This window comes from Ischnura elegans, chromosome 5 (assembly GCF_921293095.1).
Source record: "Ischnura elegans chromosome 5, ioIscEleg1.1, whole genome shotgun sequence".
Taxonomy (NCBI): domain Eukaryota; kingdom Metazoa; phylum Arthropoda; class Insecta; order Odonata; family Coenagrionidae; genus Ischnura; species Ischnura elegans.
The window spans coordinates 26446271-26469728 of record NC_060250.1 but is presented as its reverse complement, the minus strand read 5'-3'; the positions used below and the strand labels follow the sequence as shown (position 1 = coordinate 26469728).

Genomic DNA, 23458 nt, shown 5'->3' with positions numbered 1-23458 from the left:
GAGGGTCCAAACCCCCGGTACCCCACCCCTGGCTAAGCCACTGAATATGTATATTATTGCTTTCCTTAAGGCAATTTTAAAGATTAGTTGTGTAGCCCGTCTATATCTTTGCTTTCAAAGACTGCTTATGTTCTTGTACAGAACTCAATACTCTTTAGCAGGATAAAGTAGCTGAAGAGACACTTTCAGGACATGTTTTCCTCAGCTATAAATGCTAAGTCCCAAGGAAGAGTAGACGAAGGATTTTTCTACCCTTCCTTTACCCTTAATGGTGGGTAGAGGAAGGGTACATGGATTGTAAGGGAAGGAGTTCCAAGGATGGGTAGACAAAGGATTATTCTATCCTTCCCTTACCCTTAATGATGGCTAGAGGAAGGGTACACGGATGGTAAGGGAAGGAGTTCCTAGGAAGGGTTGACGAAGGGTTTTTCTATCCTTCCCTTACCCTTAATGGTGGGTAGAGGAAGGGTACACAGATGGTAAGGGAAGGAGTTCCAAGGAAGGGTAGAGGAAGGATTTTTCTATCCTTCCCTTACCCTTAATGGTGGGTAGAGGAAGGGTACACAGATGGTAAGGGAAGGAGTTCCTAGGAAGGGTTGACAAAGGGTTTTTCTATCCTTCCCTTACCCTTAATGGTGAGTAGAGGAAGGGTACACGGATGGTAAGGGAAGGAGTTCCAAGGAAGGGTAGACGAAGGATTTTTCTATCCTTCCCTTACCCTTAATGGTGGGTAGGGTGTGGGTTGTGCAAGGGTAACTACCCACCATGGTGGAGTTTATTTTTATCAGGGTTATATTGAATGTGATACCTTTACGGTTTAAAAACCACAGCTTAGGCACCCCCTTCTGCTTGGAGCTCCTCAAAGCCACATATTTAAGTAATACATAATTAGCATACCGCTTAAACCAGCCCTGGCCATGCATCCTGGTTTGGCCGCGACAGATCCAGTTTAGACCACATTTGAGGGTGTCCAATCGCTTGCTGAAAATTCTCTACGAAGGTTTCAAGCAAAAACAATTGGAATTGTGCTTTTGTAATAACAGTTTATTACAGAAAGCGTTACACAGTACGGCAATATGTATAAGGTTAAAGCTTAGTTCGTCAAAGAGGAAAAAAATATTTAAAAAATAAAACAACAATCTTAGTTTAGATTTTACAAACCCATTTCTTGGGGGTATGGCTTTTCCGACTTCACAGGGGACCACTTCTCCCCACCCCATCCTCCGGTACTAAGATTTCCCAGTCTAGACCAAAACATTTATGACCGCCCTAGTTATACACATATTACATCGTAAATTGGCCAGTTAGTTACTATATCCACAACTTCTAAATCATGAACTCCCGTGTCTAATCCACCACACCAATTTCAGATGGGAGCTGTAGGAGAATTTTTCACAAGGGTGCTGGGGAAGAACAACATCCTTCTGACGCCCGCAGCCTGCCCTGCCTGCCCACATCATTCATGCTCATTATTAGCTTTTCATTCAGAGACTTAAGGGGAATAATTGAACTTAAGCATTGAAAAGGTTTCCTATAGTCTACTCGACTTTCCTGTGACGTTTTATGAGCGCTGATGATCGTAAAAAAATTGCTTCAAACAAAAAGAACCAAATACAACGCATTTACAGTTTATCGCCACGCGACAATTAACTATCACTGAAGATTAGAACTCGTATTTTGCTGATGACCAGGAATTAATTTTCGATTATCAGTTGCTTGCCTTCAATAATTACTATAAAAAAGTGATTAATGTAGGCTTTTTCTGATAATTTACCAAGTCCAGTCGCGATACTGAAAGCCAAAATAAGTAATATGACATACCCTACATCTACGCTCAAAATCAGAAAGTTAACCTGAAAGGAAGATGGTTCCATTGAATCATCTTCCCACGCAAATTGAATTAACACTGCTCGAATTAAAACTTTTGCTCACTTTATCTGCCATTTACATGTAAGCCGGGATACCGCCAACAATTTTCGCCTTTTCAAAGCACATTTGAATGATTTGATGGATTTGATGTTGACCGATGTTGACAAACAAGAGCATAGCGGTCAACGCCTCCCTGGTCTGTTGCCAAGTATATAAACATCACAACCGTGACTGCAACGATTGAAAATAAGAGTATATTATGCATTGCCATTGGTATTTAAGTACTTAAATAAAATGAGATTATTCTTCAATATAAATCTCCACATATAAAAACGAAATTTTCAATTCCAACTCAATTCCCTCCAACTGTAACATTAAAATGAAATTGTACAATGTCTGACAACAGTGTACCATGTGGCCATGTGATCTGAGCGCTCAGTTTACGCGTTTTTGCGGGCTTACAATGTGAGGTTATCGGTACTTCTGCCCTATTTCATGGCCTATTACTGTTTATTAAAATGAGTGAAGATGTTCATGTTTCCGAAAGTCCACCAAGCACCTATCCAATTGACTCGGATCCCAGCAATTGGAACAGTTGTGGAATTGAGTCATCAGAACCCCAAAACTTAAAGGTGTGGGGTAGACTCTTCCCATTGTGTGCGATTAAAAACACTGGTGTTGTAGGTGTGTTCACATCTGAACATCACATCATGTTCTCAGATTGTCCATATCTCTAAATTTTGAATTGTATTTTCACTTCTTAGATCTGGAACATGATTCTTATACATTTGGAAGGCTATCGTCGTGTGATGTTGTATTTTCAAGAAATATGACGAATGATCATCTACAGCTTGTAAGCAAAATTCACTTCAAGATCACTCGGAAGCAGCTGGCGTCAGTTTTCGTTGTATACCTGGAAGATCTCAGTAGCAATGGAACTTTTGTTAATAGCAGAAAAGTTGGCAAAGGGAGAAAAGTACCATTGGTGAACAATGATTTAATATCATTAGCAATGCCGCCTATTAAAGGTAAGAGCTTAAAATTGGCCAATTTAGTTATGCTGTTTTTTGCATTTATTTAAAGACAAAAGTACTTAAATATCCTTAATTTGTTCGTCATCATTGGGGCAGTGTTTGCCTTCACGAACTGTTTGAGAGAGCAGAACTCGCAGTATCCTGAGGAAGTTCTGAAGAAGTACACCATAACTATGGAACTTGGAGCAGGTTCTTGTGGTGCGGTTCGGCTTGCTTTTGACAAGGTATTCATATGTACCACGACCCTATTCAAACTCTTTTCGTGAATAATGAGGTAACTCTGTTTTTCTTTTAGAGCTCGGGAAAAGCGTTTGCTATGAAAATTATACGTAAAAGTGCCTACAGCAACGGAGGACTCAACGATCCTTCGAAGATTATGAATGAAATTAAGATTTTGAAGTCTCTCTCACATGTAAGTTATTGTCATCAAGGGAAGTGATTAAATTCTATCGATGTCGAAGCATCTATCGAATGTCACATTTATCATGTTATCGTCTTTTACTTCAGCCCTGTGTCATACGCATTGAAGATTTTTTTGATACTCCAGGAGATTGCTTCATAGTTCTGACCTTGGCGGAAGGGGGGGATTTAATGAAGTGCATATTGGAATTACAACACCTCTCGGAAAAAGAGTCGAAGCAAATATTCTATCAAATAGTATTGGCTGTGCAGTACCTTCATTCAAAAGGAATAACCCATCGTGATTTGAAGGTAAAGTTCTGGGATTCTTAGGATGAAGTATTTTGAGCTATGGAAAGGTCAGTCTGACGCTAATGACAGTTTTTTGTCCTGTACAGTAGGACGAACCAAGGTAAATAAATGTAGAGATGTGTTTTCCATGTCTACTTTGAAGTGTCTTTCTGGCATTTGATACATTTTATTTTTCTACTTCCATGAGGGAATGATACTTGACTCTCCTTTTATTGTTTATTTTGTTTTAGTATATTTTTAAAAAACTTTAACGAAGAACTTTTTATCAACACATTATTTTATATTATGATTCCAGCCCCAAAACATTCTACTTGTGAGTCAAGGACCAAATTCTCTCATTAAAGTTGCAGACTTCGGTCTTTCCAAATCATTGGAACGTTCCCAAATTGGTATTGATCTTCCATGTTCTGGAAGCAGTCAAAACTCTGAAAACTTCAGGGTTGATATAATGAAAACAATTTGTGGCAGTCCTTTGTATGTAGCACCTGAAATATTGGCTTCTAACTGCTCCAATACAGTTGGTTACACACGGATGGTTGACATTTGGAGTATGGGAGTCATTTTGTATGTATGGTAAGTGCTCTAAAGTGATAGCGTGTTTCTTAAACATTCTCATAGTATTGGTCAAAATATGAAAGAGTTCATATTTTGATGCTCTCTTAACTTTAATTTTGAAAATGAAAAGAAATGAATTGTGGAGCCACCCAACTTGTGCAAATTTATAAATAGAAAATAGACAATGTTCTTCTTTGGATCCTGCTTACCGTCATGCTCCGTTTTGTACCACCAAAGTCATTCATGCATTCGCTAGTCATTCAGTAACTTGCTTGGGTTAATGCTTGGTTTAGCCGGGCCTTAAGATCAACTGAAGCCCAGCAGTTTCATTCTAACAATGTAGCAGGGGCCCTCGTGAATCACACTTACTAATTTGTCGTGGTTATACTTCCCTTCAACTGTGAGGGATATATATTTGTAAATTTGCTATCATAATGGCAGAAAAAAATTCTTTGTGGAACACATTCTTTCCTATTCATGCCTCACCCCTGGTTTCCTTTACAACCGTAACTCTTTCCAAATGATTCATTCAGCTTGTTAGTCTTCAGTGTTAGCAATGCAGTGAAGTGTAAGAAATTACTAATAAGAATATTTGTAGGGGACATATTTTTGTTTTGAGCAATCACACCAACTTAAATTTTGCCTTTGTGATTTTAAGCCACCTAATCCATGGCTTAATTAGAAGAGGAGACTAAGTGGGAACTTATGATCTAGCAGCCTAAGCTGAATGGTTAGTTCACATGTGTATGCACATATTTACCACATTGTTTTTCCCTTCAACTTTTGTTTTCAATATCTTTTTGATGAACATATTCTTGGGCCCTAGGCTTAAATTTTATAACTATTCTATTTGAGTAATTGCAGACATATCTTTCAAATCACATCCTCACTAACTTAATGCATTTTTTCATTAATGGCATTTTTACATGTTTTTTGTTGGTACCTCCTTAAGGGATTTAAACACAAGCACACTGAAAAGAATTCACATCAATGTAATGTGATGCTTACTAGCATAATAGTACCATTCATGGCTCTAAACGTTAACAGAATGTTTAGCTTCAGGAGGAGAGATGTTGCATTCAAATATAACTTTGTACAGATGGGATTATGGAACATGCAGCTTTCCATCTTGATTGAAATCACGTACTGTTCACATTTTGGCCTATATTTTAACCCTTTTACTGAACTGGGAGAGTAAAATTCATTATTCATGCAAAAATTCTCCATCTAATTTTGATAGAGAATATTTGTCAAGTGCAGCTAGTATTTGTCAGGCTAGTATTGTTCGATTTCATTGCTTGTATATACATAATGCTATTACTGTTTGCCTTGTACTAGGTAGCTTTATAATTAAGCTATTGTATTAAAACTAATTTTAAAAATAAAAATGTAATTATTAAGTCAATTCCTTTTATTAATATCCTGAAAATCATAGTTTCAAAGCAATTGTCCGTATCTTGATACATAAATTTCTTTGAATTGCCTCTTTCCATTTTTACTGGTACAACTCACTGAAGGTAGTCATAACAAGGAGCTTACTAAAGGTGCTATTCATTAATCATTAGATAGCAGAGGCAGATCCAGGATTTTATTCTGGGGGGGCTCAAAGGCCCCACCGGTTTTCTCATATTTGATATTAAAAACAAAATATGTACAACAATTGTTGTTGAAAATATTCTCTTTATTTTGATGTGAAAGTTATTAATATTAAATTAAATGATTGAGGCTCTGTGATGCACAACATAAAATGAACTTAATGATAACAGTATTAAAAACTTATCGATTTTCTAAGCACCTGGGGGGGGGGGCATGTATCCCGATACCTTCATCCCTCCTAAATCTGTCTATGTTCGGTAGCATACTATAAATATTTGTTAGAAGCTTGAGAGAATCAAAAGTAGGAAATGTGTAATAAAGGTTAGTTTTAAGCATAACAAAACTAGCCAATTTTCCAAATTATATGTTGATGTTTGTGTGAAAAGGACATGAATGAACTAAGCATGCGGTTTACTTAAGGCTGCATGTATTTCAGAGTGGGTTATGACCAGAGTATAACATCCTGCTAAGGAAGTTATAATTAATGAACTCACTGGTGTATCACAGGTTTTAGAATTCCGGCATGCTTGAATAACATTTCCTTTTTTTTATAAGTGACTTTATTATTATAAAATCCTAACCACAACATACTTTATTCCCTCCAGTTTAAGTGGATCTCCTCCATTTTTGCCTTCATCTTCATATGAGGACCAAGACATCTCAGATTCCAGCACTTTAGGGGAAGGTAGCACTCGTAGTTGCAGCAAAAGGCGAACTCTTCAGTCTGCCATATTAGCTGGGGATTACTGCTTCCCTAAAAGGCTGTGGGGGCATGTCACTGGAAATTCAATAGATTTAATCAAAGGCATGATGACTGTTGATCCTAACCAAAGGTTCACTCATGACCAAATTTTGGCACATCTATGGATGCAAGTAAGTGAAGTAAATTATGTACTTCAGCTGGAAGTGCATGTGTGTAGGAATTTAATGAAGAAAAATGAATTTAGATGGGTACTAATTATATTGCACTCAAGGCGTTATCTTTTATTTGTTGGTGAATCTGCTGTATTTACAAGTTGAAACATCTGCAGTAGTTAAAAACTATTATTTTTAGTAGTACATACTTCTTAATATGTTTGTTTTCTAGGATGAAGAAATGAAATTTCAGGTTCATAGACTGATGACTATGCATAAAAAAAGATATTTGCGTGAATCCTGTGGAAATAGTGGTTCAACAAGTGATTGCACACATCAACCTCAGAAAAGAGAGCGATGTTTGGATTATTGAAAATAATTCATTATATTGTATTTAATGTGACACTTTGTGATCTCATGATCTTAATTCCTTTACATGTACCTACCTCAACTGGAGGATATTTTGATAAACCATATATATTATTTATTTTTGATAGTCGCACCATAAAGACAGATGGTGTTTGAATCTTACTGAGATATATGTACCTATATTCAGAAGAGTTTACCATTGTTTTGTTTTTGAATCATCATTGTGTATCCAAGCAAGTGGTGTCCTATGTGGCATTGTATTTTAAAAATCTTTTTGTAATAAAGATATATGTTCCTATTTGTCATAAAGATCTTATCTTTGGTCATTTACCCTCAACATCTTGTTTGCATCAGACCTCAATGAAATCTATGTTTGGACTGTTGTTGTAATCAAAAATAATTTGATTTCAACATAGACTCCTTTGAAAAACCTCTTTTATCTTTGTGGAAATACTGAGTAAACCTTAATTTTCGATATTCTTTATAAATTACATTTTGGAAAATTCTGCATTAAGTTCTTCTAGTTAAATCCACTAGATATCTTCTATCACTTATAGTAAACATAAGAATCTAAAATTGAAGAATGATCACAGGGTTTCCCAGCGTATAGAATTGGGGAAGGTTAGTCGGGATTTCCACCAGGTCAGGTTCTCCAACTCCATCTCAGATGACGTTTCGATGAATGAGTTGTCCATCGCCATCAGGGCATGAAGGCAGGGCATCATCATCATGCCCTGATGACGATGGACAATCGTTCATCGAAATGCTGGCCGAGATGGAGTTGGAGAACCTGACCCGGTGGAAATCCCGAGTAACCTTCCACAATGAACCTAAAATTATCGATGAATATGTATTATTTTTACGCAGAAAGAAAATTTCAATATAATCAATGCTATGGTGAAAATGCATGCAAAAAAATAGGAGACATGCAGTTTTTGCTCAACAAGAATTAATAAATTGGCCCACTGGCAGAAAAAGGTGCAATAAACTCATTAAAAATCCTTGAATGTTTGCTGCTTTGGGCAAAAAGAGTGTTTGGATGATGGAAATCTCTCCATGACTTCTAACAGTAATAAAAATAGCTTGGTTAATGCCAAGGAAAGAAAAAATGAGGCATTTGTTTTTTTGGCTTCAGTTAAATGTCTGCATCATTTGCTAGAATCTGCCTGGTCTGCCAACTACTACTAAAATGATGATGAAGGGGTATTTGGTTCAGTGCAGGATTATAGCAAAGAAATATGAGGAGCAAACCTCTTTTCTCAGCTTAAGCAATGTAGGGTTGTTGGCCCTATGAGCATGTGAAGGTGAGTCAGTGGCGAATTGTCCACTCATCTCAGGATTAGCCGATGAAGAATATCAAGAACGTTTAAGGAAAGGTCTGAATGCAATTTACTACATGACGGCAATTGTTCAGTTTGTTGTCTAAGAAACTTAGTAAGGAGATTGAAACCAAGCCATGGATCTGTATGTTTTGGAGAATCTCTTGGCAGCATTCCTGCTCCCCAAATCCACCCTCAACAATCTCCTCCACTGAACATTGGTATGGCATTTGGATGGGCTAGTCTTCGCTGAGGCCAGCGAATCTCTGCTTTTTTGGCTTCTCTCAGCCATGGTTGGCAGCTATTGTCAATATAGCAGTGCTAAGCTTGACTGCACTCTTCCTCATAGAGTTCGACACTTGCCACCCAGTAGAGAGGCAACACCTGATGGCAAACTGGAGAACACTGTCGGCTCCACGTGGCTTAGAGACACAGAAAGGCATGAGGGCAATTCAGTTCAGTAAAGTTGTGTGCTGCAGCTTGCCAGTATACCCGTGCTCCACTTTGCTGTGTTATTGTGACTTTCCTTCATTTATTCAAACTTTCTAATGACCTTGAGGTAGGTGAAAAGATGCAGTAACCACATCCATCCCTCTCAGTTCACCAAATAGCGTGGTGTCAAAGTAAAGACATCTGGTGAGATGACCATTTTCGAGTTTTCTTAGCAACGATATCTAATTAGCAGGACAAATTCTAATAACTTAGCTCAAGACAGCCATGACTATAATTGTCCAAGAGTTAAACCTTCCTTTACCTCATAATTTACCCTGAAAATCAATTGCACTTCATCTTTTCATCTCAACAGCACTACTGTTTGTTCCTTTACCAAGGTGTCAATTATGCTGTATTTTCCTTAATTTACATTTACTATATTTATATGATCAACAATTACTATATCACTCTTACAAAGAAAATATCTGCCCATCTTAAATAACCTTCAAAAGGCACCTTTCAGCATTCAAACATCATTTCTACATTCTCATGAACCATCAAGACCAAAGTTGGCTCTTAAGTGCTCAGTATAAATCCTTTGAAACGAAATCAATTAATTTGAAAGGTAAATTTAGGAATCCCAACACGTTTATAGCACAATTTAATCTAGTGCAAATGTCAGTTTCCTGATGTTTGAATGGAAATTTGTATACAACGAGTACATTTGTTCCTGTCTAAATCAAGTATTACAATTAAATGTACCCAACGTACAGGGGTGGACTGATTACCCAAGTGGGAAAAAAGAGTGAGAAGAAGCACAGTTGGAGGTGCCCGAGTTGAATTATGAAAACTATTCACAGTTAAAATACGAAAAATAAAGTGAAAAGGGCTCAAGACCAGGTGTATCTTGATAATTACAATATTGAGAGCTTTGATGAGTGCAAGAAGAGAGACCACAGCAGGGATGATGAGAGTTCTTATATTTTGCAGCACGTTTTATCCACTAAGGTTATATTTCATGAACAAATGACCCTAGAAATGGGCCAGCCACTATGCATGCTATGACTAAACATGAACGTCATATTTTGCTATTGATGACAGCAATGACAGACTTTTCCATTTGACCTGATGTGACAAATGATTGGGCAACTTGGATATATGTAATTAGGCCATGTTAGGTTGAAGGATTGTTGCTATCATAAGCAAAATCTGGGCCAGATTCAAGTTAAGGCAAAGTTGCCTCTGGATCTTGAAGCATTGGGGTATCCAGAAGGGGCCCCTTCTCTCCCTATCAACTCCCTCATCTCTTCCCCTCTTTTTTCCTTTCTTTCTACATCCCTCCTCCAGCACTTCTTGGGGCTTCCTTCTTGCAAGTCCTGCCGAGATGCCTCCAATGGTGTGATTCCAGCCCTGACCATGATATATGTATACCCCATGCAAATCACCCATACCTTTGAATAAGATGTTCTTTAAATAGATGAGGGTGGGAAGAAGAGGAATCTATCAAAGATGCTATATAGCTTCCAACAAAACTCAAATTTATTGATTTTTTACCTTGTCTTGAACGTTGATTTCTTTTCATTTGGATTGCATCAAAATATTCTTTCCTAAAACCATGCTGAACAAATGTGTGCTTCTGTTCCTTTTCTTTATCATCCTCTATTTGCACTGCACTAAGAAAAAATTTGTTTAAAATTTCACATTTCAGTATCAACAGTGTCATAGGAGACTTGGAATCAAGTCGGCCAAATTGATGGTTTGAGGTGTAACTTTGAGAAAGTGATTCATTATGAAAAATGAAAAAGAAGAAACTTTGTGCTTTCACGTGAAATATTTATTCACACTTTTACCCGACCATGGTTTCAACGCTAGACGTCATCATCAGGTGAACTCTACGGAGGTCCAACACATCATTTTATACCAGGCTTCAAGGGGGAGGGAGGAAGGTAACTAGGTTGAATGGATTGGTCAACAGAGATGAGGGAGGGGGAGAGAACTTGGGTAGAAAGAAGTTAGGGGGATGAGGCTCCCTTAGGGAGGGTATGGCAGGTAGAGGGGAGGGGTACATGTGAGAGAGAGGCAAAAGGGTTCGTCATGTCATTAGCCCAGGAACTTAGGAGTGGAAGTCTTTTGAGCATCATTCAAGAGTAATTTTGCCTGCCAAAACCTAAAAAATTCAAGAAAAATGCGGATCCAAAAAAGGTTTAAATATGTGTAAGCAGAGAGAGAGGTCATGCTCAAACAAATTTTGAGGCAAGGTGGCCTTAAGATTTTATTGACCAAGGATCAGAAAACCAACCTGTATTTTGGTGCTTCCTCAAAGGAAGGAGGGAAACTGACAACAAGTTTGTGTACTGTAGTAGAAAATGTGTTGCAAACTTTTTGATTGTCCAATCTCAGTTTTACAAAATTCAGTGAACTATATACTGCACTTCGTAAAGGGAAGGTGGAATCACACCAGGAGTCCAGTATTACATACCTACATCACAAAGCAAAAAAAATGAAAAGACAGCAATTTGGAGCTTCTCTGTCATAGTTTTCCATGGATGTATGGCCTGGACTGAGAGAGTAGTTCATAATTTGGTACCACTTCGTAACGTAAAGAGTCGTAAATCGGAGTTTCTAGTGTATTTCTTTTTCTTAAAAATACTTGCAGTTTGCAATAGTGTATTCATTATGGTATCAACAGTAACACACAAAACAAAGTGAAAATAAATGGCATAGATAACACACAATTCACATTTATTCTCACAGCCCCTCCATTTTATGGCAGTGATAAATATAAAAATTAATTCTAAAATAAATAACCTTTCATATTAAATATAAATAATCAGTAAGTTGATATATATAATTTACCAAAAAATTCATTTTGGCTTGAGTTAGAAATAAGAATCAAAGCTGATATCAGCTTGACTCCATTGTCATGGCTCCCAGCATTGAATAAAACATAGAATCCTCTTTTTGACGCAACACCTCTGGCCGGTCAAACTCGAGTATCTGTAAGAGAATATTTTCTGATGAGACTTAGATAAGAAAAATTATCAGAGCTATTTGCTAGGAGGCACTTTAGAATCACAGTTCAGGAAATAAAGCATGCACCATTTTCAATAGGCTCTATATCTAGAGCTTGATTGCCAGATTCGATAGCAAGCCTACATGTCAAATTAGAAGCCAAGGACACAAATGGTAGGTATTCCAAAAGTAGTATATTTTTGGTAAGATACACTATTTAATAATAGGTACTTAATTTAGCAGCTACTGTGACAGCTGTAGTACCGTAATGCCAAAAGCAATGCAAAACCAACTCCACTGAGTTGGTTTCACTTTGCATTTGGAAGTAGAAGTACTCCATTCTTCTATTTATATCAGACATGACATAACCCTCTTGTGTAAAATACTACAGAGGTAAACTAGTCCATCATTTGGAACTCGGCATGGAGGCTAAGTGAAAATGAACATCATTCAAATTTGATGAACTACGGGTAAATGGAACATGTGATCACTTTGGAAGGCCAATGCAAGGGCCTATTTTTTGTGGCACCCCAGCTCTCATTAAGCCAACAGATGCTTACTTATAGATGGTAAAAATAAAATGCAATCATGCACATGTAAAAGCAGAAAAAGAAGGACTTAATAAAAACTCACTTTTCCTGCATCCAAAACAATGATGCGGTCATAGGACAGGATAGTATCAAGGCGATGGGCAATTGTAAGTAAGGTGCAATGAGCGAATGCCTCATTCAGTGTTAACTGAATCAAACGATCAGTCATTAAATCCACACTGGCAGTAGCCTCATCTAAAAGAAGGATCTACGAGGAAAGGAAAACAGGTATTAGTACTAATAAAAAGTCTGATAGGCAAGAAGGCAAAGAAATGTGCACTATAATGTACATTTCATATGAGAAACAAATTTACACCATAGCTTTTCTATTGGCAATCAGCATGCACATCATGTTCCCATAAAAAAGCAATCTATATCAAATTCAGTTGATGCCAACTTTTGTACATTACATCATCCATTAACCAAACAATGTAATTTCATGAAAACAAAATATGGACTGATTCAAAATATCAACATCAAAACCGTTTGATACTTGTGGACTTCAAACGGCTGAGGACAAAGATAAATGCAGCTGCTCAGTTTAAAATATTATGCTAACTGGGCTCAGCCATTAAAAACAAGAGAAAAGACATGCTGACTAATGGAAGGAATCTGATCCATGATAATGCCTGTCCTCTAATGGCTGGTCCAGCCTAGATGCTCCAACAGCAATTTCAATGGCATATTTTCTATCATCCACAGTGCAAACCCAACTTCACAACAAGTGATTTCTATCACTTTGGATGAGTATATGGCTATGAGGGAAGTGTTTTCAAACAGACGATGAGCTTCAGGGCAATAGAAAAAATCACTGAATGCTGTTGGTGGCAACATTCTATGAAGAAAGTATAGTAAAGCTTGTCCACGTGTACTACCAATACCTCAATCACCGAGGCCATTCAGTTTAAAATTTACCAGTGGTATATTTAATATGTATGAACTTAGCAAAGAAATAATTTTTAATACATCACTTTGTCTTCTATTCATGACCCACAATAGGCTGAAAAAAACAGCCCACATACATACTGTATGGACCAGATTTTCTCAGCCTCATTATGAAGCACACACCAAATATGTACGTCACAAAATTAAGTGACAAGTAAAATTAGATAATTGATACTTAAAAGTGAAGAAAGAATAGTACATCATCCATATTTTTTTTTGTTAGATGCCTAACAAAGCAGTTTTGCACAACTGTATTAGAGGATATAATATAAGGTATGCAAGGAAAGGGTGGAGGAGAATAGAGTTGACGAAGAGAATGAATGGGACCAGGCCTTATAATAAATTAAAGGGAAAATTTCAACATAGGAAGGGGGACAGACCAAGGTAATTCCCTGATCGCTTCATAAAAACCTAACCTAAAAGGGCAGAGTACTCTAAAATAGTGTGTATTTAAAATCATTGAAGGCACTGCATGGTGGAGTGGATAGACTGCCTAGCTTCTGACCATAAGATACTAAGTTCAACTCCTGTGAGAAGCTTTTGGGCTCCCCCAAACAGAAATCCTTGATGTACAACGGCAGAAAAAAATTAACGCAAATCTCATTGGCATCTGAAAATGGCCAGTTCAGGAACTAGGTACTTGTCGCCCAAAAATTTCCCATTGTAGTTCTCTCATACAACCGGGAATTTCAAAAGCTAAATCCCCCTTACGCGGAGAAAATAACCATATTCGTTGCATCACGACAACGCGCAAAAGATCCAGCTACGAATTCTTCCCATATTCTCCAAAGTGTGCTTCGCCCACGACTCACCTAGAATGGAGTTTACTCTCGTTGGAACATCAGTGGACGCAGCCGACATATTGGGCATTGAGACTGCCTTAGGGTACAATGGTCTTGGTGATGCAATGGGTAAAGTATCATGCAACGAATCAGATGGCCGTCTCGAGAAAGACCTCCAGAGTTAAGCTCCATTTGAATACACAGAAAATTGCGCGACTCCGATTTTTTACCAGCTAAATGGGAGACAACTTTACCGAGGTGGAACGGCTTGCGCAAACCTATGATACCTAGAACTGGACTGGCGGGATTAATTTCAATTACTCCTGGTAGGTCGAATACTCATGTAGAAGAAAACTCATGGCAGATAGGTCAAAGGGTAGGTAGAGGTAGTCTACGTGATTGTGCCCATTAAAAAACACTATTGGAATGGAAGAGGGAAACTTTATCAACAATTTCTTCCCTGAGAGCATAGAGTACAATAGTACAGTGGCGGAAAAAATTAACGCAAAGCTCGTTGGCGTCTGAGAGCGGCCAGTTCAGGAACTACTTGTCTTCCAAAATTTTGCCCCCGTAATACTCTCATACAACGGGGAGTTTTAAAAGCAATATATACCTTATAACAGGGAAATAATCATGCCCGTTGCATTATGACAAGGTGCAAAAGATCCAGCTACGAATTCTTTGCCACATTCTCTGAAGTATGCTTCGCCCTACCTACTGAAAGGTTCAGAGGATGTAGCATGGCTATTGAATTCTTACGCACTTATTTATTTGTTGAAATTCAACTCCTATATTGCATAACCATTTGGGCAGTTGACTGTAGAGTGATTTTTGCCTACGTTTCCCGCGTTGTCCAACCCTGCTTCAAAGTCCCTAAAATTAGCTGCATGTGTGATGCCTCACAGCCTACTACTCCTCCCTCATTTCAAGGGAAAATTCCTCGGAAGTTCCACTGAGCTGAGTGAAGGCAGGATATCTAGCCACCCAAACTCAGCAGATGTCAATAGGAAAATTTTGGGCATCTGCTTTTGTATTTTATCAGAAACATTGAGCAAATGATTGAGCTAACAGAATGTCAGGCTTGCCCTTAAATTTACCGACAAAATGTGCATTACGCATACATTTTTTAAAAATATTTCATCAAATCATGGAACTAATGCTATTTCAAAGTCATAGATATATATGACTGTTGGCTTTACCTGCTGTTTATTTAGTCCCTAATTTCAGCTTGTAACGACTTTGACTTGAGCCAGTCTACGTAAACAAAATAAAAGTAAATGAGTTTTATTGTTGACATTAAACACCTTGCAGAAAACGATTCTGACAAAAAAAGGAGAAGATATGCAAATGAATGCATGATACAGCATATGAGCTTTAGAGAAGAGGGGAATTATGCAGGAATTGATAAAGAAATTAGCATCAAAGATTGGATTTGATGAAAAAAAACATTCCACTTGAATAAGAAGAAATAGATTCAAGCAGTGGCGTAACTAGGAATATGCTTTGGGGGGTGGAGGGGCATGGGATGGCCTGGGGTGGCAACTTTTCTGGGAAAATTATTGAAAAATGACATACAGGCATCCCCCGAGTTACGTATGTCTCGACTTACGTAAATCCGTACTTACGTAAGCGATAACCGTATTTAAAATGATTACGTTAATTTTCGAATGCGAGCGCGAAGAAGTAGATATTCGCTCGTACAACCTATGGTAGAAAAAATATCGAATAGTTATCGAGTTTTTTACTTGCTAAAAATAACAAAATGACCCATTTTTGTCATTCCTCGATGGAATTTTCATTAATTTCTGTAGAAAAATCACTTATAAATCCCAAGTCAGCAATCAACGTGAAAATTTGCAGTTCTAGCGATGGATGTGGTTGCGCTCATTCCTGTACGATACAACTTGCACAGAGTATACTTGTGCCATTGGACATTTCCATCTGTGAAATTAAAAGAAAATGAACTTCAAGCAGAAATCTTTATTGCGGAAAAGAATTGTTTAGTACCCTCGTAACGGCATTGAAATTTTGAGTGTTAGCAATGAACGCCGCGAAATAGTTAAGAAAAAGTTGACACACGATATCAATTGCGTAATTTTTTACATGTTTCTGGCGGTAAATTTTATTAAGCTGCATTTTCTCGTTCTCTCATATTGTGTGCAACTGTAAATGAATATTGCGTCATTGAAAGCTTTTCTCCACTAACTTTGTTGCATGTTAATGACGGAGTAGGCAGAATAAAAGCTCACTTTTCTTCGTGCATTGGAAATACTCTTCGATGTTTCTAGTGAAGTAAATATTCAAATGATGATATTTTCACGTTATTTTATTGAGATATGAGAGAATGAAAGTATGTTTCCGTGCGTGAAAAATTGAGTTTATGTGCGTGTGAATGTATCTAAGAATATAGTAATTTACTGGTATTTTTTGTGTTATTTGCTCGTAATCCTAGACACTCCTACGTGTATTAACTGTGACAGTGAAACCACCACATTCATCGATCAACGTAATATATAAAAGGCAGAAGATATAATGATTATAGTTAGGTAGACGATGCATTCTTTGGGCCCTTAGATCGCAGTATAACATAATGAATCGATTTAAGTATTCAGTTTAGTAATGTAGCGTTGAGATACCGTATTTTCCCGAATCAACGCGATCGGTCAACTCTGGGAATAATATTACGCATTTTGATTGGCAATGCTCGAGATGCAACTCTAAGACTATATTAATGTTTATCGATTTTGTATCTAATAACGTAATAATACGCGGTAGAGTTCATGAATATCGCAGTGAATTGAATTAAACTTCACCGAGAATTTACCGCGCATTTCTCCGCTGAGAATTTCACCGTGCCGATCGCAATTTCTGAAGCACCAACGCAAAGGTTCGACTTACGTAAATTTCGACTTACGCAGAGTCTGCCGGAACGCATCTCTTACGTAACTCGGGGGATGCCTGTACATGCTTAGAAATACATTTTAGTTATTTTTTCACTAAAAGTTTAACCTAAAGCAGATGCAGTTATTAAAGTTCAAAACTAGACAATAGTTTGAAATAACTTTTTTATTTCTCAGAGGCTTTGGGGGGGACCTATCCCTCATCCCCCCCTTGATACGCCACTGGATTCAAGTATCAGTAGAATGATTGTGCCTGAAATTCATGAGGAAAAATATATCAGTCCATGTTATTGATGTATCAAAGCATTTAGGTTTGTGATAATGACTTTATTAACCTGATATGTATCACATTTCCATAACTGAGGTTGCTGTAAGGTATAATGTGTCTAACGTGGGTTGCTTATTAAATGAGGTGTGAGGACCTCCCCCACGATTTGGTTTACAATTGGAATCTACTGAATTTAGAAAGTTTCCTATCATTTACTCATCCCGGTAGAAGGATGGGAATGGAACAGTTTGCAGATGAACGTAAAAAAGATGGTGCCAGGTTCAATAACCATGAAGTTGGAGGGACTACTAAAATCATGAATTTCCTTCCATGTGGGGCACATATGTACTTTCAGCAGAAATCAATAAAATAAATGTTCTACTTATAGGAATAGGTTATAGCTAGCTTTATAGGATATCTCATATTACTCAGCCAAACGAGACAGAAAGGTTGGAAACATTTTGCAACATTTGTGTGGCTCTAATATGTTTGCAAAACAATAGCATATGAAGGCTGCTAAATATAAGTACATACATACATAAAATTTATCATAATAATAATAATAATAATAATTCTTATCATATAACATTCTATTGCAGGGTGTTTTATATTGCCATCTTAGGATTACCTTGTTTCTCCTTAGAAGAGCTCGTGCCAAACAGAGCAGCTGCTTCTCACCCACTGAAAAGTTATCACCATCTGCTTCAACCACCATCATCAGTCCTTTGCTATCCTTCAACACCTGTAAAAGCAAATTTGACAATATACTGTTGTACTCAAGATATATCCCAAAAAAACTTTTTCTAACTTCACTTGAGTAAATGAATTCTTAAAATGTAAGCATTACCATACATGATATAAGAGTCATGGGTGTACCCAGTGAGGGGCAGAAGGGGACAGCTGCCCCCCCCCCCCCCTTTAGAAGAAAAAATTGCAAACATATCTTTAAGGAAAATAATATTTTTTCAAGCAAATAATTTTAAAAACTAATAAAGAGCTGCTATAGTTTCCTTAAAATATTGATTTCATTCACCTTTTCCATGCTTAAATCTAACCTATAACTTGAACAACCCCGGTTTGCCCCCCCCCCCTAGTTTTGATCCTAGGTACGCCCTTGATAAGAGTTTCCTTAAATGAAATTCAACAATAAACAGAACCCTATTACTGAGGAGTTAATACATTAAATAAAAGTGTTCAAAGGAAGCCTATAACTAAAGTTGTCATAATACTGATAAGTTTAATAAAATAGATAAAAACAATATGAATGTTTTAAAAGCATATTTTCAACTTAATTCCAATTGAAAACAAGGAGGAACTTATACCTTCCTGATTCATTTTTAATTCAAGATCTCACCAGAAATTAATGTAATTATAATTTTACCAATAAGAGAAAGAATAATTGGCTTCATACACACTCAAATAGGCTTTCTTGATCCTTTGATGGCTATTTTGAGTTTTTTTTCATACCTTATCTTTAAGATGGGACTTCTCTAGGGCATCCCACACCATGTCATCAGTGTGCTCATCAAATGGATCCAAATTATGTCTGTAAAGATTTGAAATAGAAATAAATTAACACAGAACAAATAAAAATTAGGCCACAACGAAGGAATTTTGATAAATAATAAATATTTCATCATCCTCTGGGAAGGAAAAAGAAAGGAAAGGGGGCTATTGGGGTCACAAAAATAATGCAAAATAAAGAAGCTCCTAAACTCAAAGCAAAAATCTTTGTGGCTTATGAATGTCTTAGTGGTTAATGGCTTCCCAACCCATCCAGATGCCACAAAAAAGGCCACTCTCCTTGCTGGGTCTATAAATATATACCCATCCTGACCCCGGTGCCAGTTCGAAGGAGGCTATACCAAAACAAAAAAATAAAAACAAGAGATATTTCCAGTGTGTGAAATACTTAAAACAAAGCTTGTTTCCCTTTCTAAAGACTTATATATCATACATATCTTATACCCATCCATCTTCCAATATTACCACAAAGTTGAAGTGGGATGAAATGACAGCAAATTTTATTTGATACCAACTGAAAAACTCCAATTGAAATCATTTAAAAAATTCAAGACTCACAATCATAAGAAAAAAACATGATGTGTACGAAATTATGTTTCAAAGAATATCAAGCACACTGATAGGTAGTACTATTATCCAAAAACTCAGTAACTAAAAGCCAACATGTAAAAATATTTCTATCATATAGTAATCATTAGAAATGGGTCAGTTCTGGTACGGTTCTCAGTACCGCCGGTTCTTGCCTGCGGAACCGGTATCGACAACTGATTGCATAAAGCCAGTACTTTGGAAGCGGCTCGGAATGGTGGTGAGGATTTGAATTTCACACCAAAATCCGAAATGGTCTGCAGCATATTCAAGGCCAAAAAGTAAAAAAAAAAGATTAATAAACACATGTACTACTTTCTGATCGCATGGCTTACGCATTTTCTCCTTTTGAGAGTTGCTCGCTAGCATGTGCATTTTAGGGGTCGTCTGGTTGTCGCTCTCGCCAACATTGTAACATTTCCGTAGCTGCGGCCGCTTTCATACTTGCTGACTTTTTGCCTGCCGCCGTCCACGGCATGGTGCCGTTCTTTCAACTTACCATAGGTCTCTATGTCAAACGAGTCAAATCGTGCCGATGATGGCACAGCGCCCATTTCAATCCGGCCTGGTGATGAGACTTCTAAGGCAAGAAATATAGGCAATGCTACATTGAGGCCGCTTTCAGATGATATGACATTTTGCTGGCCGCCGTTCACGCAAAATTGAGGTGGCTTTCAGACGAGACGACTCTCTGCAATGCCATGTGCCGTGCCATGAACAGTGGCCGGCAGAAAATCATCTCATCTGAAAATGGTCTTAAGTATGAATCATGTACATTTACAGTAATTCTTTGACACACGAGCAAGATGCATTCCGAGAGCTTATTCCTAAGTTGATAAACCTATGCAAGGCATTGAAAAGTGTGGTTATCCTGCAGAATGCAACACTGCAGTACAATTTTGTGTTAGCTCACGGCTGCTTAGGTTATCCACGGTGTCGCTCTACTAGTGCGCTGAGCAGTTTATTGTTGAGGTTATAAGAACTGTGACAGTGAAGCATGTGAATAAGTAGTCAGTTAAAGTAACAATTTAAGCAAAATCGTAGAATACAGAATATATTTTGAACTGACACACAAGTTACAACAAATTAACGGATGATGTCGTCAGGAGTTGGGAGAGTTTCAGTATTGATCCTGATGCTATGCAGTATGTAAACTGTACTCCAAGCGTATTTCGTGCGAACCTTCAAAATCAACATCGACCACAACTGTTTTCAGTGAATGCCTGTTCAGTGCTGCAGACAATATTTCTACCAAAATAAGAATAAAAAGGGTAAAAATGTTGAATTTTTTAAGTCAAAACCTGGAGAAAGAACCAGTGGCTGCCTAATGCAATGGGACAAATCGGTCGATCATGTATTCCTTAATGGAGCTTTCCTGCTAATTTACATCTTTAGAAAAATTATTTTCGTTCACTTCTTGTGGTTGCTCATTTAAATTTGCCATTAATTTAGATAATAAGAGTTCATTCCTGGAACCGAGTATCAAGAACCGCGAGAACCAATTGGAGAGAACCAGACTGGTACCAAGAACCGAAAAATTTAAGAACCGACTCATCCTTAGTGACCATATTTTACTAAGCAAATCTTTTTACCGAAGAGTTCCTCCAAATAGGACAGGATCCTGAGGTATAACTGCAATGGCTGCTCGTAGCTCAAAAAGTCCAATTTGAGAAATATCAATTCCGTCAATTATAATTTGTCCAGATTCAAGTTCAATTAGTCGCATCAAAGCTGTTATCAGTGAAGTCTTACCTAAATAAAGGGAAAAAAATGAGTCACTGAATACAGTTTGAATACAAGATCTAAAGCTATCAGGGCCAATTGTTCTTATGAAATGCTTAAAAAGGCTTAGCCCACATCGATAGCCCACAGCCCACTTGAGTAGCTGAGAACTATAAAATGAGATCAAAAGTAGCAAAAAAAAACATCACAAATGCCATTATCATATTTTTTTGTAGCATTTACAATCATTACATACAGTTTTATCTTTGATAAATCAAGGTTACCTAGACCTTTAGAATTCCCCATTTTAATCTATATATATGCCCATGTACCATAGGCATACCTCGAAAACTACTGGATGCACAGGCATGAAATTTTGGTGAACAATGTAATTTCCGTGCGGTAAGGATTCTTTTGGGAAAAAAAACAATTTTTGAGCAAGTTTTCACCTCAGTTATGGTCTTTTTATAAGAAAAACATAGCAATAAATTTTTTTTATAAATAAAAGATCATAGCACTTTTCCACAAGAATTCCATTTCCAAGAATTTCCATTCCTGTGGAAAAGTGAGCCTACGATCTTTTATTTATTTAAATATGTCTAACTTCCACCAATTGAAGCCTGAATCTGTTGAACTTAATAGCAATCAATGTAGATCTTTTTTATTTTACCATTTAAATCACTTTCACTTGATGTATTGGTTTGAAATTTACATCATTAATGGAAAAACAAATGCTGTAAATTGATTCTTTCATTCAATAATCTTATTAAATTAATTTGATACTAATAATTGCACTTTTAGACACAAATTTATATATTTGCCTTTCATTTCAACAATAGAATTTCACCACATCAATCAGTAGAAAACATTAATTCAAAAAATACTCAAAACAATGCTTTAATGCAAGCCTGGACGCTTTTAAAATTTCCGATTGAATCACTATTATCTTTTGCCCCCTCAACTTCGTTATATCATCTGTTATCAGTGAAATTATCAACATTTCTGTGACATAACAGAAGGTCTAAGCAAGAACTCACAGTGTCATTTGAGTTAATGAGAAAGTGTAATTTGTCTACAAAAATTTCAACATGATTTCCATGCACCCTTTCAATGAAATATTGGCCCAGATAGTAACATCATTCAATTGGTGGGATCACACAAACGAGAGATGGTTCAAAGCAAAAAAGTAAAATCTAAAAATATTTGCATGATTAGTGTATAGGAAGTATTAAAATACAGGGAAAGTTTTGAAAATAGGTACTTCTAAATCCATATTCTGATTTTGACTAAGAATAAGACTTGGCATCAGAGACTGCCTTTCTTTAAACCATAAACATTAGTACCAATGAATTGCTGGTCAAATATTTTCAAACCTGTCAACACTTAATACATATTCATGGGACAAGTGACAGCAAACCTATTCTTGCGGATGTTTTTGGCTACCTCATAACAGTCTTTCATTAATGATATACTTGTTCAGAAAAAAATTGGAAATTGAAGTCACTTATGTTCAAATTTTGCTGTAAAAGCTGTAATTATCATTCTAAATTATGATGCAGAAGTTGTAACAAAAATTACTGCTAAGACATACAGGTCAAAGTCAAATGTCTTTTACAATAGCATGAGGCTGATCATCATAAGCTTCCCATAATATGTTTTAGGTATGCCCTAAAGCTATCTTCGGGCATTACTGGAATTAACTTACCAGCTCCAGTCCTTCCAACTACACCAATCTTTTCAGCTGGATTGATCTCCACACATATGTCTTTGAGAACAAGGGGCTTATCGGGTCCATATCTAAGACACACATTTTGCATTGTGATTGAGCCGTGAGGAGGCCAATTCTGTGGTACACTTAACAATCCAATTTCAGCTTCCACAGGGCCCTGAAAATTTTCATTAAGATAGGTTAATTCACGGCAGAGTTCACATAAATTTAGATTAAGATACAATATTCCAAAAAAAATCTTCCCAGGTTATTCATATACAGCCAGGTTGAAAATAGACCTCTGAATCCAACCACAAAACCCTTCAATAGAAATATTCACCAAAATTAAAACATCTTCCTTTGATTATGATTGATTTTTGGTATGAATTTAAGTACTTTTATGATTTGAATATTAAATTTTATTGAAACAAAAAAATACTTTGCAATAAATCAATTTGTTGGTATCATGCTTTTTAAGCAAAACATTCAGCAGTGTCATCTGTTTTGCATTATATTTCAACAAAGCTTTATCGCAGGAAAATGTTCTGACACTAAGGCCTTCATCAGTCCATAGAACAATGAATAATTCAAAATTTAAAGAGTGATGTATGTCATTCATTCCTCCTTGGGTCTTTGGTTATTTTTTGGCCAAATGTATTTAATATTTTCACACAACATA

General features: G+C 36.9%; 2 protein-coding genes across 2 annotated transcripts in view; one reads left to right on the top strand and one right to left on the bottom strand.

Moving 5' to 3' along the window:
* Positions 1-2277: 2277 nt before the first annotated feature.
* LOC124158614 (ovarian-specific serine/threonine-protein kinase Lok-like) lies at positions 2278-7298 on the top strand. The gene is made up of 8 exons (XM_046533783.1): positions 2278-2553; positions 2634-2897; positions 3000-3127; positions 3199-3315; positions 3411-3614; positions 3910-4187; positions 6371-6638; positions 6853-7298. Exons 1-8 carry the CDS (start codon positions 2388-2390, stop codon positions 6991-6993), a joined length of 1566 nt encoding a protein of 521 aa, XP_046389739.1. The 5' UTR covers positions 2278-2387; the 3' UTR covers positions 6994-7298.
* A 4167-nt stretch (positions 7299-11465) lies between these two features.
* The window catches only part of LOC124158613 (ATP-binding cassette sub-family C member 5-like), a 52003-nt gene continuing 40010 nt past the window's right edge, over positions 11466-23458 (bottom strand). Inside the window, exons 21-26 of the mRNA XM_046533782.1 lie at positions 22777-22957; positions 20942-21101; positions 18705-18783; positions 17866-17979; positions 12386-12550; positions 11466-11737 (exon numbers count right to left, since the gene is read on the bottom strand). Of these exons, the coding sequence (XP_046389738.1) occupies positions 11645-11737; positions 12386-12550; positions 17866-17979; positions 18705-18783; positions 20942-21101; positions 22777-22957 (792 nt within the window). The 3' untranslated portion in view covers positions 11466-11644. The remainder of the gene's footprint in view (positions 11738-12385; positions 12551-17865; positions 17980-18704; positions 18784-20941; positions 21102-22776; positions 22958-23458) is intronic.

Coding starts and splice junctions, on each gene's coding strand:
- LOC124158614 (XM_046533783.1), top strand. CDS start 2,388: ATGAGTGAAGATGTTCATGTTTCCGAAAGTCCACCAAGCACCTATCCA. Junction 2,554..2,633: donor TAAAAACACTGGTGTTGTAG/GTGTGTTCACAT, acceptor TTCACTTCTTAG/ATCTGGAACATGATTCTTAT. Junction 2,898..2,999: donor AGCAATGCCGCCTATTAAAG/GTAAGAGCTTAA, acceptor TCATTGGGGCAG/TGTTTGCCTTCACGAACTGT.